This window comes from Rhinolophus ferrumequinum, chromosome 6 (assembly GCF_004115265.2).
Source record: "Rhinolophus ferrumequinum isolate MPI-CBG mRhiFer1 chromosome 6, mRhiFer1_v1.p, whole genome shotgun sequence".
NCBI lineage: Eukaryota > Metazoa > Chordata > Mammalia > Chiroptera > Rhinolophidae > Rhinolophus > Rhinolophus ferrumequinum.
The window spans coordinates 39,901,927-39,919,455 of NC_046289.1; the positions used below are offsets into that span (position 1 = coordinate 39,901,927).

Below are 17,529 nucleotides of genomic sequence, written 5' to 3' on the forward strand. Positions count from 1 at the left end.
TTACAAAACTACAGTAGTCAAGATAGTGTGGTACTGGTATAAGGATAGACATATAGATCAATGGAATAAAATGGAGAATAAACCATACAGTTATGGTTTTCCATAGGATGCCAAGACTGCCGTGTTTTCCCGAAAATAAGACCTAGCCGGACCATCAGCTCTAATGCATCTTTTGGAGCAAAAATTAATATAAGACCTGGTTTTATTTTAATATAAGACCCGGACTTATGTAATATAATATAATATAATATAATATAATATAATATAATATAATATAATATAATATAACATAACATAACATAATATAATATAATATCGGGTCTTATATTAATTTTTGCTCCAAAAGCATTAGAGCTGATGGTCCACCTAGGTCTTATTTTCGGAGAAACATGGTATTCAATAGGGAAAAAAGCAATCATTTCAATAAATGATACTTGTACAACTGGATAACCACATATGAATGAAACTAGTTAGACTCCTACCTCAACCATACACAAAAATGAACTAAAAAATAGTTCATAGGCCTAACTGTAAAAAATCTATAAAACTACTAGAAGAAAGAAAGCCCTCTAACAGAGCAAGAGATGCAAATGCTGGCAGTCAGGAAAGCAAGCTCTATTAATATTAATAAGGCTTGAAGGCATATGGACAGCACACCAACAGTATCTGCTGCAGATTCCCAGACTTTTCAATAGGATTAGGCAGACCCCACTCTTAGCTTGGATTTCCCAGAAAGTATATATAGCCTGAGGCACAAAGCTTATGGGCTATTGCTGCTTTTAGGGCAAGCACTTCCAAGAAACAGGGGTAGGAAAAGGGGGTGGGGTGAAGCAGGAAAGGAAAAAGAACCACTATGAAACTGCATTATGGAGTGGGCCATCATTAAATGCCATTAATTGTTTGATCTCTTGGGATAGTCTTTAATAAGTCTTGAAAAGGTCTTGGACTTTTGTACCCAAAGACCCAAAAAGCACACGAATACGATATTTTAAAAAATGTTTGGTTTCCCTTACACACAGGTAGTTATTTGATATCTGTAAAGTAAGACTCTCTTAGACCTCATTCATACTTCAGGTTCCCTTTAACCAACATCCAACTCATAATTGGTGGTAAAGGATAGCAGGGATAATTGAAATCCATGGAATAATAGCTACCATTTAGTAAGCACAAGGCAGTTTTATGTAATGTCTCATCCTCACAAAGTAGCTTTTGTTATACGGATTTTATTAATGCCCAAAATGAGATTGGGTTAACTTAAGGAACTTGGCCAAGGTCACAAAACTAGTCAGTAGCAGACCAGGTTTTGGAACCAGGTCCTTTTTTTTTTTTAACTCCAAAAACAATACTCTTTCTATTGTACCATGAACCTTTTAGAAGAAAGGATTGAGATTCCTAAATCTCCTCTTAGCCAATACTTTTTAAAAATGCTATTTACTTTTTTTAATAGGTCATACAAACACATGGCTTAAAAATTCAAGAAATGTAAAAAAGTATCCAGTGAAAACTCCCATTTTTACCCTGTCCACCAGTCACCAATTCATTCTTTCAGGGGCAATGTTACCAGTTTTTTATTTATCTTCCCCAAAACATTTAAGCTCATTTATAAATATTATTTTTTACCCTTTTAACAGAAATTATATATCTACACACTGTTCTCACCTTGGGTTTTGTTTTTTTCACTTAACAATACATATTGGAATTCACATCCATATCTCTACATAAAGCTTAGCCAACACTTTGAAATTTTCTCATCATTAGAAATTTACAAGATAAATTATACTAAAATTTATTTATTACTTCCCCTGTCCTATTTGTTTACTACTGAAACAATAAAAAAGAAGCAAAATGTTGAAGAGTCAGGCAACAGGAAAGGAATGGAGAAACATGAAACACACACAAGCCCAACAGTAGGTCCTACGCAAAAGACCTTTCCTATTTTCTTTTAGGTTACTTTGGTGCTAACTCATCTGTAATTTTCAGGTGTGTTTCATAAAGTAACTTCTGTTACTCTTCCCTTCTGTAGTTTTTGTTCATGGGCATAGGTGAAATGTGAGTGCATAACTGTCCTTTTGGCAGCTAAGACCATCTGGCCCCAATATTCTGAGATGAGAAGATAACGTTGTGAAAGTGAGTGGGAAACGTAGATTTGTTCTTGTCCAAATTTCATAGTCCTGAAGTCTCTATCACACTATAGCACTTTATTGTATTTCATCTAGTAGTTTTCACTGGTTGTTTGTTTTATGTAGAAAATTACATCTCTTAAGGCAGAGACCATATCTCACCCCACAGTAGGTGCATGTTAGTAAGTACTGGAAAACAGAAGATAAATATGGTAATCCTTATACTTCCTACTGCATTGACAAGAGGCTAAGATAGTCGGTGGGAAAGGTGAGGATGAAAGTAGATTGGAATCACAAGGAAGATTTCTCAGATATATGTGCTCGTCCACTCCTACATCAGCACTTCAGTTAGGGGGAGTGGATGGGAGATACATATTTTGAAAAAGCTCCTTAGCTTCTTATATTCCTCCATTCTCATACCCCTAATTCATAATTCTCACTAGTAGAAAGGAGAGGTACAAAGATAAGAGCAAATGTCAAATACCCACTTAAGCTGAAAATTATTAAATGATTAATTTTAAATGAAAGAAGACAGGCCTTCCTTTTTCTTTCCTACTTTCTTTATGCCTCCTGTCACAGTAGTAGCACACAGGAAGGGCAGATTGTAATACTCAAAGCTGCCCTGGCACATGATTTCAGAGGCTCACATGGCCGATTTTCATGGGTCCCAGGAGTTCTAATATGTTTGGTTAAAGTTCTTCTGTCTTCTTTTTCTTATCTTCCTGAAAAATTCCCTCAAAAAGATCCTGGATCCATGATGTTAATGTCCACTAATATTTTCTAATTCAGCAGTTCTTAAACTTAAATGAGGCTCAGAATCACCTGGAGGGTTTGTTAAAACACAGATTGATGGAACCTACCCCCAGGTTTTCTGATTCAGTAGGTATAAAGTGGAATCCAAGAATTTTTCATTGCCAACAAATCCCCATATGATGCTGATGCTGCTGATTTGGGGGCCATACTTTGAGAACCACTCTTATTCTTCTTATTAGTTCCATGCTTTCCACCGCAGTGTAGGGAAGAATCCTGGGAACCAGCCAAGGTAATTGGGAATGGCAATACCAATACATATTAATAACAGAAGACTTTGCAATGCATGTGTAGGGAGAAGAAATGCTCTTTTAGCATAGTCGAGTCCAGAAGTTTCACTAGCATTTGCATGGGAGTTGATGTACAAGTAGTTCTACTGAGAGCTCTTGACCTAAAATTCATCCTTCCTATGTGAGAATTCTCATTTAAAAAGGGGGACCGGGGGTGGTGAGAGGAGAAGATTGCAACCCACCTTGATGTTCCTTTTCCCCAATCCAGCGTGAAAGATATTTTGGATCCATCTACTGTTCTCCATCTTTATTGCCATGACCCTGTTCTGAATCGCTATCATCTGTCACCTAGATACTGCACAGTCTCCCAGCAGCTTTCTACCCAAAGTGTGGGCCATAGACCAATACCATCAGTATCACTTGGGAGCTTAACAGAAAAGCAGGATCTCAGACCTCCACACCGGAAACTTCATTTTAGCAAGATCTCCAGGTTACCCATACGCACATGAATATTGAAAAGTAATGTACCTAGCTGTTCCATCAGGTTTCACTTTTGTCCCCTTCCAATCCATTCTCTGCAGCTGCAAGGGCTGCTATCTTTTGCTTTTTAATTTACACTTTTTGGATCTTTTAAAAGAAATCCTTTTGGACCCCAAACCCATAAAATATTTTTCTATATAGTTTCCCAAGAGTTTTATTGTTTGCCCTTCTCGTTTAGACCTTTGATCTATTTGGAATTTATTTTAGTGCATGGTTGGAGGCCGAGGTCTAATGTTTTAAATTATATTAACACTTTTAAAAGTCCATTCTTTGTTTCACTGATTTACAAAACAAGCTTGCCACAAATAAAGTTTCCATATAGGTGGGTCCTGTTTGGATATCCTATTCTGTTCCATTGGTCAGTTTTCTATCCCTGAATCAGTATCACACTTCCTTAATTACTATAACTTTTTAATAAGGTAATCTGTAAGGCACATCTTCACATCTTGTTCAAGAGTATATTTTTGGCTCTTACATATAACTTATATAGTTTGACAAGTTGTACACAGACACACAAAATTTCATTTGCATTTTTATCGGAATAGCATTAAATCAATAGATCAATTTGGGAAGAACTGATTTAAAAAATATTGAATCTTATAATTGATAAACATGATACATCTCTTCATTTCCTTAGATTGGACTACAGTATTGCTGAGTTTCAGGGGTATCTTTCACCTCCTGAGATCCATTATATCTGTTCTCCTTTATTGCACCTGTCTTCTTCCTGAGGTTAAAGAGAATGCTTTCAACATATCAAATTAAGGGTAATGCTGTATTTGGTAGATAACCTCTATTTGGTTAGAAAGGTCCTTTTTATTCCTTGTTTGTTAAAAAGCTTTTTAAAATAAAAATCATAAGTGTATTGAATTTTATCAAACATGTTTTTATCTAATATTAAACTAATCCTTATAATGATGTATTATCTCTTTTATATACTGTCAGTTTCCATTTTCTACCTGAACTCATTTAGGATTTTCACTGCACAAATTTGTTTACTATGTCATCAGTTTCTCCTCTTATTCTTAGTTTCCTTCCTTCTATTTTGTTTATTCTACTGTTTCTTTTCTAACTTAAGTTTTAGGCTCTGAGCATTAATTTTTAGCCTTTCTTTGTTTCTAATAGAAGCCTTTAAGGTAAGTTTCTTTGTAAGCTCTGTTTAGCAGTTTTTCAGTTATAGAATTTCCATTCAGTTCTGTTTTCCTAGTTTCTATTTCTCTGCTGGGATTCCCCATCTGTTCACTCCTACTTTTAAAAACTCCATCTCTTCCTTTAAACCCTTGAATATACTTATAGATGCTTTAAAGTTCATGCCCACTTATTCCAACATCTAGGGTCATCTCTATTTCTATTCACTATTTTGTCTCTTGACTAAGGGTCACGTTTCCCTCCCTCCTGAGATACTTATCTAATAATTTCTTACTGTACATGAAACAATTTTGGCTGCTACATTGTGAGGAACTGTATTTACTGTCTCTCCTTAAAGAGTCTTGAGTTTCATTCTGGCCGGTTGTTAATTACTGTGATTTAACCTTGATCTTATTTTGGTTTTATCCTTAGTTCTAGAGCATGGACCTTACTAGGGGTTCAGTTGAATTCCCAAGGCACTCAAAAAGATCTCTCCATGAACTGGAATTCCACAATCTTCTAGCACTGGTATTTCTGTTAAGCTGTCAGTTCCCTAACAGTCACTACTGGTAGGCCTCACATGGTCTTGCCTTGCACATGTGCAGCCAAGCACTTAGCCATAGTTCTGAAGATAACCTTTGAGAGTCCCCTCTTCACAGCTCTGTCATTTGTCACAAATTACAGCCACCTCCACAGCCCAAATTCTGATCTCTGCCTCTTCTACCTAGAAATATTGCTGCTTTCTCCTTGGGCTCGCCTCCCTGCACCTCACATCAGAAGGCACTCCCAATTCAGACAGGCAAAGCAAACATAAAGGTCACCCTTGATTCTGTCTTTTGTATATCTCTTGAATCAGTCCACTTTGCCTCCTCTTCTCTGCCAATCCCCTAATCCATTTCCTCCAACTGCCTCCTAATTGCTTTACCTACATATATTATTGGTGTGCCACCCTCTCCTCCATTCTGTACATAGTGCCTATAATGAGCTTCTAAAAATGCAAGTGATCATGTCACTTTCCTGCATAAATATATAAAACAAACGAACAAAAAACTTCAGTGGTTTCCCATTACTCTGAGAATAAAGACCAAATGCTTAATGAGGCCTCTGAGATCTGGATCCTGTCTCTCTACACTGTAGCCATGTTGGCTTTCCTTCCAGTACAGATTTCAAAATCAATTCAGTGCTGCTCCTTCTGCCTAAAATACTTTCCCCTCTATTCTTTGCTTAGCCAACTCCTATTTTTCTTGTTTTAGCTTTGATATTGCTAAAACCCACTATGACCCCCCGCCAGTGGGTAAAGTAATCCCCTGCTGAAAGCTCCCATAGCATCCTGTACTACTTCTGCATAAACTCAGGTCTATGAGGGTCTCCCCTGCTCTATTATGAGTTCCCTGAGGGCTGGAACTATGGCTATCTTATTCCGCTTTTTCTCTCCAGTCCCTAGCACACTGTTTGACACATGGTTGGATATTAATATTTGGTGAACGATCAACTCACAAAAAGAATGAATAAATGAAGGATGATTGAACACAGCATTGGTGACATGATAGAGGAGTGTAAAGCAAAGCTCTAATCCTCACCTAGAAATCTAAGGAAATTCTCCCTTGGGAGGAGGACTAGCAATTAACATGGGGAACATTCTTTTTGAGGGCACCATGTGTGGTTCTTTTTATTATTATTTATTTTTCCATGTGCTTGGGTTTCTGCCTGGAAGAACGAGGCTCAGGATTTTGAAGAACTAGGCTCAGAACATACCAGGAAAATGTAGAAGAAAGATAATCATAATCTATGTCTCCATTTTCCAGATGAGGAAATTGATGTTCAGAGATCAAAATTACTGTTTGTGGTCTCCAAGCAGGTTGGAGACCTGTGAATTTTAATGAAGCCTTTTCTGTGTTTGACACTGAGGTATGGCCACTCTTCCAAAAATGTTTTTATGATTAGGTAAGGCCTATGGTTAAACAGTTTGATACTAAAAATTAATCATTCCAAATCCTAAAAATGTTTCCAACTGAACGTCAGCCTGATGCAGTAATCCTTCCTTCCTGAGGTAATGACATTGTTCTCAAAATAGAGATTTTGCCTCACATAAAATAGATCATAACTAAGGTGAAATAAAATATGAAAATGAAACTTTTTATACACCGGGCTCCCAAGTTATCTATATTATGTAAGTGCAATTCTCCCTAAATTTGTAATTCTCTTTTCTTTGGCCACAGCTCTTCCAACATAGCTTCCCAGCAGTGTCATGTATTTCCCTTTAAACATTATGTTCTAGTTGTATGACTAACACTGACAAATTTGTCTCTGACAAGCGTCTTCCTCACTGATTGAATAGCCTGTCACGACTTTCCATAAATGCAGGGTGGTTCTGCGGTAGGTGAATGATCTTTTAGTAACACTCCTCCTTGGTGTCTGGGCGTGACCTCACAATCTAGCCAAATAAGTTAGAGTCCAGTAAACTCTGCACTGAACAAGGCTGATTTCATTATTTTGCTTCAATCACAGTCATCTTATTATTGAACTCTTGGTCATCTTAAGGAAAAACTGACAGAATTTACTCAAAGTGTTTGTGCAATGTAGCCTAGTTCTATGGTAACAGAAAGTAAACTACCAAAAGAACAAATTTTTCAGTGGAAGAATCATGACAAGTATATAACTAAAAAAGGTCTCTATTCAAATTGTACTTCACATCTGGCCAATTACTTGAAAAAAATACCTAAAATATGTTTGAATCAGGTCTCTAACGCTCAAAACTTAAATTGCTTGTGGGTATAAACTTTTGTGCAGCTTACTTTTTTTCTTTTACATTCTCAAAACAGTAAAATGATATAAGAACTGAGGTTAAATTTAATAAAGTCATCACTACATTTTACTTCTCAATCTATAATTTTTATAGAAAATTTGTTATATCTTTAATCACTTTAAAGGGAATGATAGAAAGGGATATAAAAATTTTAGCAATTAAGAGCTTAACAAATAATTGGAAAGATCAGACTAACATAAACAACAATTGTGTATGCAGTGACAAACAGCAATCTCTAACCAAGTCTAGATTGTATAGTAGCCAGAGTTAATGAGGACGTTATCATAAAACATTGTTTCTGAGGAGGCAAATTGATAAAATCTTTTTATTTTTATTTTTTTTAGGAAATTGAGAATATCTATTAAATTTTCTATCATTATTTTTTTTCTCCAAAATGCAGATATAAAATCTGAATGCAAGCTTTACAACCAGGACTACTTTTGATACACGAGAGGCCCCCTACTATAGGAATTTTAAGTCTTCTCTTCCCTAGTTTCTTAGCTCCCTAGTTGCTGATCTTAATAACCTTTCAAATCAGCTTTTTAATCTTAAATGGAAGATTGTTCCGAGCCTGAATCATAGGCAGTCCCCTGCCCCCTGCTCCAGCCCATTCCAGGCTCAGCTCCTGGGTGAACAATGCCACCTAAATGACTGGTGAAACCAGAGAAAAAGGCCACAGGCTCCATGAAGCTAAATACTTTCCATCACACAGCCACCTTGCGTCTGTGGTTTGGGGTTCTGTTTCTTGGGTGAACACTTTTAACTGTTTAATCAAAATATCTTTTCTCATCTAGGGACCGATGGGATACAAACGATGCCCCAGCAAGACTTCTAGGACATCCCGTCCAAAGAGGTCAACACAACCTTCCGGGAGGATCCCAAGACTCCTTCCCCTCATCTAAGATCAGACAGGGCAAGAGTTCTGTGAATCCCCGACAGGGAGGGACAACGGCCACATTCAGCAGGAAGCAACTACAGAAAACATCTCATGTCCCTCAACTTCCCATAGAAATTTATGGGGATCACATCTCTCAAGGGGGACATAAGGCAGGCAGTTAGAGATAGGAATGGGGTCTCCAAACATTCCTACACATTCGACACAGCCTACGGAAAGCAACTGCCCAGAAGACCTCCCCTCCAGGCCCAAATCTTTCTCTTATTTACTATAAGCTTCAATCACTATGAGGAAGCTAAAGGATACAAAATATCTAATTAGATCAGACTGGTCACTCACACCTGTGCAGTAAAGGCCACAATGACCTTCATTTCACTTGGGCCTTATTATAATATTATATATATGCCCAGAAGTTCATTAATATTATTATAACAGACTGAATTCTGGGAAAGAATATGTGCATTTTAAAAAGATGAGGTAATAGGGGCCGGCCTGGTGGCTCAGGCAGTTAGAGCTCCATGCTCCTAACTCTAAAGGCTGCCGGTTTGGTTCCCACACGGGCCAGTGGGCTCTCAACCACAAGGTTGCCAGTTCAATTCCTCGAGTCCCACAAGGGATGGTGGGCTCCGCACCCTGCAACTAAGATTGAACAGGGCACCTTGAGATGAGCTGCCTCCCCGATGGCTCAGTCGGTTGGAGCGCATCCTCTCAACCACAAGGTTGCCGGTTCGACTCCTGCAAGGGATGGTGGGCTGCGCCCCCCTGCAACTAGCAATGGCAACTGGACCTGGAGCTGAGCTGCACCCTCCACAACTAAGACTGAAAGGACAACAACTTGAAGCTGAATGGTACCCTCCACAACTAAGATTGAAAGGACAACAACTTGACTTGGAAAAAAAAAGTCTTGGAAGTACACACTGTTCCCCAATAAAGTCCTGTTCCCCAATAAAAATCTTTAAAAAAAAAAAAAAAAGATGAGGTAATAGTCTCCTGTCAATCACAGGTGCCTATCAGTGGACCCACACCTGGAGAAGAGAAGCCCATTCTAGAAGAGAAGGAAATAAAAACTCCAAGTTCTCACCAGTTGGCGCCATTTGAGCCACGCTTTTGCTCAGGCCCGCTTTTATCCCTTTAGAGTGTACTTTCTCTTCTAATAAACTATTCTCTCAGCACTGTATTTCTGTGTCTCCTTCAATTCTTTGCTCAAGATGTTAAGAAACTGGACACCGCGCCGAGAAGGGTCTGCTCTCTGGTAACATAATTGAGAAGGGCCTGCTCTCCAGTAACACTTTTTGTTACTTTTTTATGAAAAATTTTAAACATATACAAAACAGGAAAATGCATCGTCATGTACATGTCATCAAGCCACACTGGTAGTTTTATTTTCTTGGAATCCTCTTCCTCTAGATATTCACAAGGCTCACTTCTTCATATCTTTCAGAATTTACCTCAAACACATAGAAGGGCTTAATAAATAGTCAATAAATGAATAAATATGTATTGATATGGGGAGATGTCCATGACATATTACATTAAAAAAAAGAAAAAGAAAACGGAAAAATTGCAACACAGTTTGGAAAAGTATACCATCCTGGGTGGAAAAGAGCAGATTGCAACAGAGGTTTAAGCACTCACCAAATATTCTGCACTCCACTCTCCATATTTTCCAGCTTACATGCAGTTGGGCAAAGCTAGGGTTACTAGTTATGGCCAATAAATTGTAATTGGAAGTGGAGTATGTCAGCAATGGACTGAGGCAGTGAAAACTCCAAGCGTGATTTTATAGTCTCTTTTCACTGCTATAACTAAAGGGGCCATTTATTGCAGAATATGACCACAACATGGTAGAGTCTCCAGTACCCTGGGTTCCTGAGTGACTGCATGGATAAAACATCCTATTAATCTGTGTAAAACATGCAGCATTAGCAACAAATTTTGTTGTGTTAAGCCACTGAGATTTTACTGTCTGTTACTTCAACATAATCTACCCTATCCTGAGTAATACCTGTACAAAAACTTGCATTTATTAAGCACTTACTATATGCCAAAAACTATGCTGAACACTTTACATATTCTTCTTAACACCCTCACCAAACCCTGGAAGCCAGTGCTATTACACTGAGATGAGGCAACTGAGGCAGTGTGAGGACAAATAATTTGCCCAAGACTGCCAGCTAAATAGAAAAGCTGGAAATGGAACGTAGGCAGTCTGGAGTAAGATCAACCAAGCTATTAACTGGAGTTATTCCTGAGAGCAAGATTATGGGGATTGATCATTCTTTGTTTTGTATTTCTGTAATGTTACAAATTTTTAAATAATTGTTCATTACCTTTGCAGTAAGTAAAAAACAAACAAACAGATAAACTATATGTTAGATACTGAAAGACTATGAATTCAGAGATGGAAGTCAAGTGGCCACTGGAGCTTGGTGTAATCAAGGAATGTTTAAAAATGACTTTCTACCATCTATAGGCATACCTACTTTTATAGGTGAATTCCAGCAAATAAGGTGAATCATATTATATTTTACAATAAAATTGGATTAGATTTCTTGGAGGGAGAATACTCCTACATATTTTAACTTTTGGTAAGAAAGAAGTTAATAAAATGGCCATGCCCATAGCAGGATGAAGGTTGGAGTTCTAGGGATGTTTTGCAGGTTTTCCACTTCTTAATACCACTCCTTAAAAGAAAAGCAATAATCATAAAACTCCTTATAGCTAAAAGTGGCTTTATTAAATGTATATTTAAAATGTTCTATTCAGTCATATTTAAACAAAATATATGTGGCATGACATATAATAATCAAATGTACCTGTAGCTTTTCTGGCTGCTCAGAGTATGAATTCCCCATTTTAGAAATTCAAAAATGTGTAACTCTTGACAGGAGGAAACTGAAAGGCTAAAATATTGGTTGTCCCAGACTCTGGGCAGACATGTCACCTGAGTACAGTACTGTGATGGTGAGTATTCTGGGATGGCAATCTAATAAACATATTCCCATAGCATGACCGTGGCTGTCTTCTTGGCTGCCTAGACTCTCTTAGCCTTTATTATTTTCTGAGACTTTCCATTGATTCTGTAAACTAACAATCCTTCCAGAGTTGGTTTTTTTTTTGCTTGGAAGCAAGAACCTGACTACCAAACAACTGTATAATTTGAAAGCACAGTATCTAGGAGAAAATGAGTCACCTTTGAAGGACTGAAAGACAAGACCTAAATCTATAATATGATAATAAATATCGTAAAAGCACTTTGCCTCGATTAGAGATATTTTCCATACCACTACATTTCTCCCAAGTTTGATCTTTTGCTTCCTTTCCAGGAATATCTCAGTGTTTCCTAAATTCACACATAAATCTCCCTATCCTTAACCCCTATCTTTCATTTTCAAAAAAGTGGCATTATGTAACATTATCTGCTCAACAGTAGAAACGCTCTATATTTGTGGCTTAACGTTATAGAAAACAAATTACTGAACTATTTTATTAGCTTAATTTCAAAAGTCTGTAAAATAAAATATATCCTCATCTATAAGAAAATTAAAATTACCTGAGTTTCATTTGCCTATGTAAACAATAATGACCGCCAATATTCAATAATGAATATTTTACAGTATTCATATGAGAATAAAATAATTTATGAACATGTTTATAGAATTATTATTTTAAGGTATGTTCCATATCACTTCAAATCTTAAGACACATTTACAATGCACCATTAATTTACATGCCACTAAGAAAGAAACAATGTGGCCAATTAAACACAACAATACATGCTTCCATTTCACTTGGAACTTTTAATTAATACTTAATAAAATAGCTCTTTATACTTAATTAGACATGAATTGTTATATCTAATTCTTGTGCAAACATTAAGTGGAAAATATGAATGAAACAAATTGGTTAAGGTATTCTTAAAACTTCTCATTGAGTCCAACATTCCTGAATCATTTCTGGAATCAATAACTGATATCCATGTATTTCCATACAACATCAGTATCTGTGACATCAAAAATGTTGGTGATATAGCATTTCTTGTAGGAATCCATAAGATGTATTTCTGGTTTAAGATGACAATGTAAAAGGCTCCCAAACTCATCTCCTCCTACAGATACACAAAATCTACCTCTACATAAGGAATAATTCCCTCTTAATGAAATCCACAAACTAGCTGAGCGAATCCTACACAATGGCAAACCAGAAAAAACCCACATTGAAATGGGTAGAAGAGGCTAAGACACAAACTCACCATAAACCCCACACCAGGCGCAGTAACACACAACTGGGAGGGAACTCAAAATTCTCAGTTTCTCCCGGAGGAGCAAAGGGTACCTCATAGCTGGTACCACAACTTTAAGACTTCTACCTGAGAGATGGGCTCCCAAAACATCTAGCTTTGAAAGCCAACAGAGCTTTAATCTACAAGACCCACAAGGCTATCACGAAATAAAACACAGTTCTGAAAGGGCTCACAGGAACTCACCGTGGCTAAACTCCCAGAGCCCAGTGCAAAGGCAGAAGATCAAAAGGCACTCAGTCTTTCCATGAAAAACGCTATTTGCTTACCTTAGAAGCTTTGGCTTGAGGGGCGAAGGAATTTATGCAGATATCTGGCACAACGGTTTTTGCATCTGCCACCCAGAGGATGCTCCTTGACTGCTGGCTTTGGTGGCCAATAGGAGTTACGTCTGCAGGTCGCACAGATCTGTAACAAATAACAGCAAAATAATTCTTAACGATCTATCCTTCCGGGTAGAAGACTGACCCAGTCTTTCTATAAAAGAAGTTATTAGTTTATCTTAATAGCTGCAGCCTGATGGGCAGTCTTCTAATTTCACACACATCTAAGGACCTATTGAATCCTCTCCAAAAATGGTTAGGCTGGCAGGCATCATCTTTGCGCTCTATCCAGCTTCAGGTCGCTGGTGTGTCCAAGAAAGGAGCTTGTGGACAGTAGCAAAAGACGAAACAGTTCTTAACTGGCTAGCCTTCCCACGGCTCAGTACAGAAGGAGCAGACAGAAATGCCCATCTCAAAGTCTTCCCCTAAAAGAGGTATATTGGCATGCTTTAAAAGATATCGCCTAAGGATTTGGCTTCTAATCATCCTGTATCTAGATGCTGACTGAAATCTTTCTCTTTGGAACACTGACAGGTGTCAATCCTCAGCTACTGGGAGCCACTAAGAACAAAAAAGGCTGCTTGGACAATCGCAAAGCTTTGAGAAACAACCTACAGCTAGGGGAGAGTAGAACTATAAGTTTCATCTCCTACGTGAGAATATTCTTTCAAGACTGAGAGAAGTGGCTTTTTAATCTAACAAATAGATACCAACACAGAGAGTCAAAGAAAATGAAGAAGCAAAGGAAAATGTTCAAATGAAAGAACAAGATGAAACCTCAAGAAAATAAAACAGATATAAGTGATTTACCTGATAAAGAGTTTAAAAGAATGGTCATAAAAACGCTCACTGAGGTCAGGAGAACAATGCATGAACAAAACGAGAATTTCAACAAAGAGACAGAAAATATAAGAAAGTACCAAACAGAATTAGAGAGCTGAAGAATTCAATAAGAGAACTGAAAAATTCAGAAGAAGGGCTCAACATAAGACTAGATAAAGCAGAAGGAAAGATCAGTGACTTGAAGACAGGGCAGTAGAATTCATCCAATCAGAGGAGCAAAAAGAAAAAAGAATGAAAGCAAGTGAAGATAGCTTAAGGGACTATGGGTCAACGTCAAGCAGACTAACATTTACATGATAGGAGTCCCATTAGAAGAAGAAAGAGAGAAAGGGGGCAGAAAATTGATTTAAAGAAATAATGGCTGAAAATTTTCCTAACCTAGAAAGGAAACAGACATCCAGATCCAGGAATCCCAGAAAATTCCAAACAAGATGAACCAAAAGCGATTCACACCAAAATACATTATAATTAACTTGTCAGAAGTTAAAGACAAGTAGAGAATTTTAACAGCAGCAAGAGAAAAACAACTTGCTATGTACAAGGGAACCCTTATAACATTCTAAGCAGATTTTTCAGCAGAAACTTTGTAGTTCAGAGGGAGTGGCATGATATATTCAATGTGCTGAAAGAAATAACTGCCAACCAAGAGTACTCTACCCAGCAAAGTTGTCCTTCAAAATTGAAGGAGATAGTTTTCCAGACAAGCAAAAGTTGAAGGAATTCAGCACCACTAGACTGGCCTTCTGAGAAATGTTAAAGGTACTTATTTAAGCTGATATGAATTAGTTACAGGAAAACATATGAAAGTATAAATCTCATGGGTAAAGATACATATACAGTTAAATTCAGAATAATCTAATGTAATGGTGGTGGTTAATCATGATAAATCTAGTTATGAAGGTTAAAAGACAAAAGTACTAAGAACTATAACTACAATAATTTGTTAATATATGCACGAAATAAAAAGATATAAATTGTGACATCAAAAACAAAATGCTGGGGGGAGAGTAAAAATGTAGAGCTTTAGAATGCTTTCACATTTAAATTGTTAGCAACTTAAAATAGATAGTTATAAATATAGGATGTTTTATGTAAGCTTCATGTTAACCACAAAGCAAAATTCCATAACAGATACACAAAAGATAAAGAAAAAGGAATCTAAGCATACCACTACATAAAATCATCCAGTCACAAAGGAAGAAATCAAAAGAAAAAAGGAACAAAAGAATTGCAAAACAGCCAGATAACAATGAACAAAATGGCAATAAGTACATACTTACTTTAAATGTAAATAGATTGTGTTCTCCAATCAAAAGACATAGAGTGGCTGTGTGGATAATAAAACAAGACCCATCTATATGCTGCCTACAAGAAGATTCACTTCAGATATAAGGACACATACAGACTGAAAATGAAGTGATGGAAAAAGATATTCCATGCAAATGAAACCAAAAGAAAGCTAGAGTAGCTATACTTATATCAACCAAAATAGACTTTAAGACAAAATTGTAATAAAAGACAAAGAAGGTCATTATATAATGATAAAGATGTCAATCCAATAAGAGGATATAAGATTTGTAAATATTTATGCACCCAACATAAAAGCATCTAAATATATAAAGCAAATATTAACAGACATAAAGAGGAAACAGATAGTAATAAAATAATACTAGGGGACTTTAATATCCAACTTTCATCAATGGACAGATAATCCAGATGGAAAGTCAATGAAGAAACATTGAACTTAAACAAGTTGACCAGACATTTACAGAACATTTACAGAACATTCTTTCCAAAAGCAGAATACACATTCTCCTCAAGCACACATGGAACAGCCTCTGAGATAGATCATATGCGGCACCATAAAACAAGTCTTAATAAATTTAAGAAGATCAAAATCATATAAAGCATTTTTTTTTGGACCACAACGGTATGAAATTAAAAATCAATTGCAAAAAGAAAACTGGAAAATTCATAAATATATAAAGATTAAATAACATGTTACTGAACAACCAATGGGGGCAAGGAAGAAATCAAAAGAGAAACAAAAAATACCTTGAGACAAATAAAAATGAAAATACAATATACCAAAATTTACGGGACATAGCAAAAGCAGTTCTAAAAGGAAAATCCACAGTGATATATGCCAACAGAGATCAGAAAGATCTTAAATAAACAACCTAAGGAACTAGAAGGACAAACTAAACCTAAAGTTAGTAGAAGGAAGGAAATGACAAAGATCAAAGTGGAAATAAATGAAATAGAGATTAAAAAGACAATAGAAAAGATAAAATTGGTAAACATTTAGCTAAGACTTACCAAGGGGAAAAAAAGAGAGAGGACTCAAAATCAGAAATGAAAGAGGAGACATTACAACTTTACCACAGAAATACAAAGAATCATAAGTGACTACTATGAACAATTATACACCAACAAATTGGACAACTTAGGAGAAATAGATAAATTCCTACAAACATACAACCTACTACGACTGAATCATGAAGAAACAGAAAATCTGAACAGACTGACTGAATCAATAAGATTGAATCAACAGTAAAAAAAACTCCCAATATCCAAAATACATAAAGAACTCATACAACTCAATAGCAAAAATCCAAACAATCTGATTAAAAAATGGGCAGAAGATCTGAATAGACCTTTTCTAAAACAGACATACAGATGGCCAACAGGTACATGAAAAGGTGCTCAACATCACTAATCATCAGGAAAATGCAAATCAAAACCATAATGAGATACCAACTCACAAGTGTTAGAATGGCTATTATCAAAAAGACAGAAAATAACAAATGTTGGCAAGGATATGGAGAATAGGGGACCCTTGTGCCCTGTTGGTGGTAATGTAAATTGGTGCATCCACTATAGAAAACAGCGGAGTTTCCAACAAAAAATAAAAGTAGAACTATCAGATGACCCAGGAATTTCACTTCTGGGATTTATCTGAAGGAAGTGAAATCACTATTTAGAAAAGGTATCTGCACCCCTATGTTCACTGCAGCACTATTTACAATAGCCAAGACATGGAAACAACCAAAGTATCAACCAACAGGTGAATGGGTAAAGAAGATGTGGTATATATTATGGAATACTATTCAGCCATAAAAAGGAAGGAAATCCTGTGATTTCCAACAACACGGATGAAACTTGAGGGCATTATGCTAAGTGAAATAAGACAGAGAAAGACAATACTGTATGATCTCACTTATATGTGGAATCTTTAAAAAAACTCAGATACAGAAAACATATTAGAGTTTTCTAGAAGTAGGGATGGTGAGTGAAATTGGTAAAGGTAGTCAAAAGGTACAAATTTCTGGTCAATAAGATAAATAAGTCCTGGGATATAATGTACAGCATGGTGATTATAGTTAATACTACTGTATTATACATTTGAAAATTGCTGAGAGTAGATCTTAAAAATTCTCAGAAGAGAAAAACAAATTTGTAACTGTGTGGTGATGGATGTTAACTAAACATGTTCTGGTAATTAGTTTGCAAGAAATACATATATTGCATCAT

The 17,529-nt window shown here is 36.5% G+C and overlaps 1 protein-coding gene across 2 annotated transcripts in view; it reads right to left on the reverse strand.

Moving 5' to 3' along the window:
• STYX (serine/threonine/tyrosine interacting protein) overlaps positions 1-17,529 on the reverse strand; it is a 66,165-nt gene that overhangs the window by 5,892 nt on the left and 42,744 nt on the right. For both annotated transcript variants that reach the window (XR_004423200.1, XM_033108059.1), the window contains one exon: positions 13,099-13,237. Coding sequence is in view for 1 of the 2 variants with exons in the window: in XM_033108059.1 (XP_032963950.1) it covers positions 13,100-13,237 (138 nt within the window). In the remaining variant the exon portion in view is untranslated. The remainder of the gene's footprint in view (positions 1-13,098; positions 13,238-17,529) is intronic.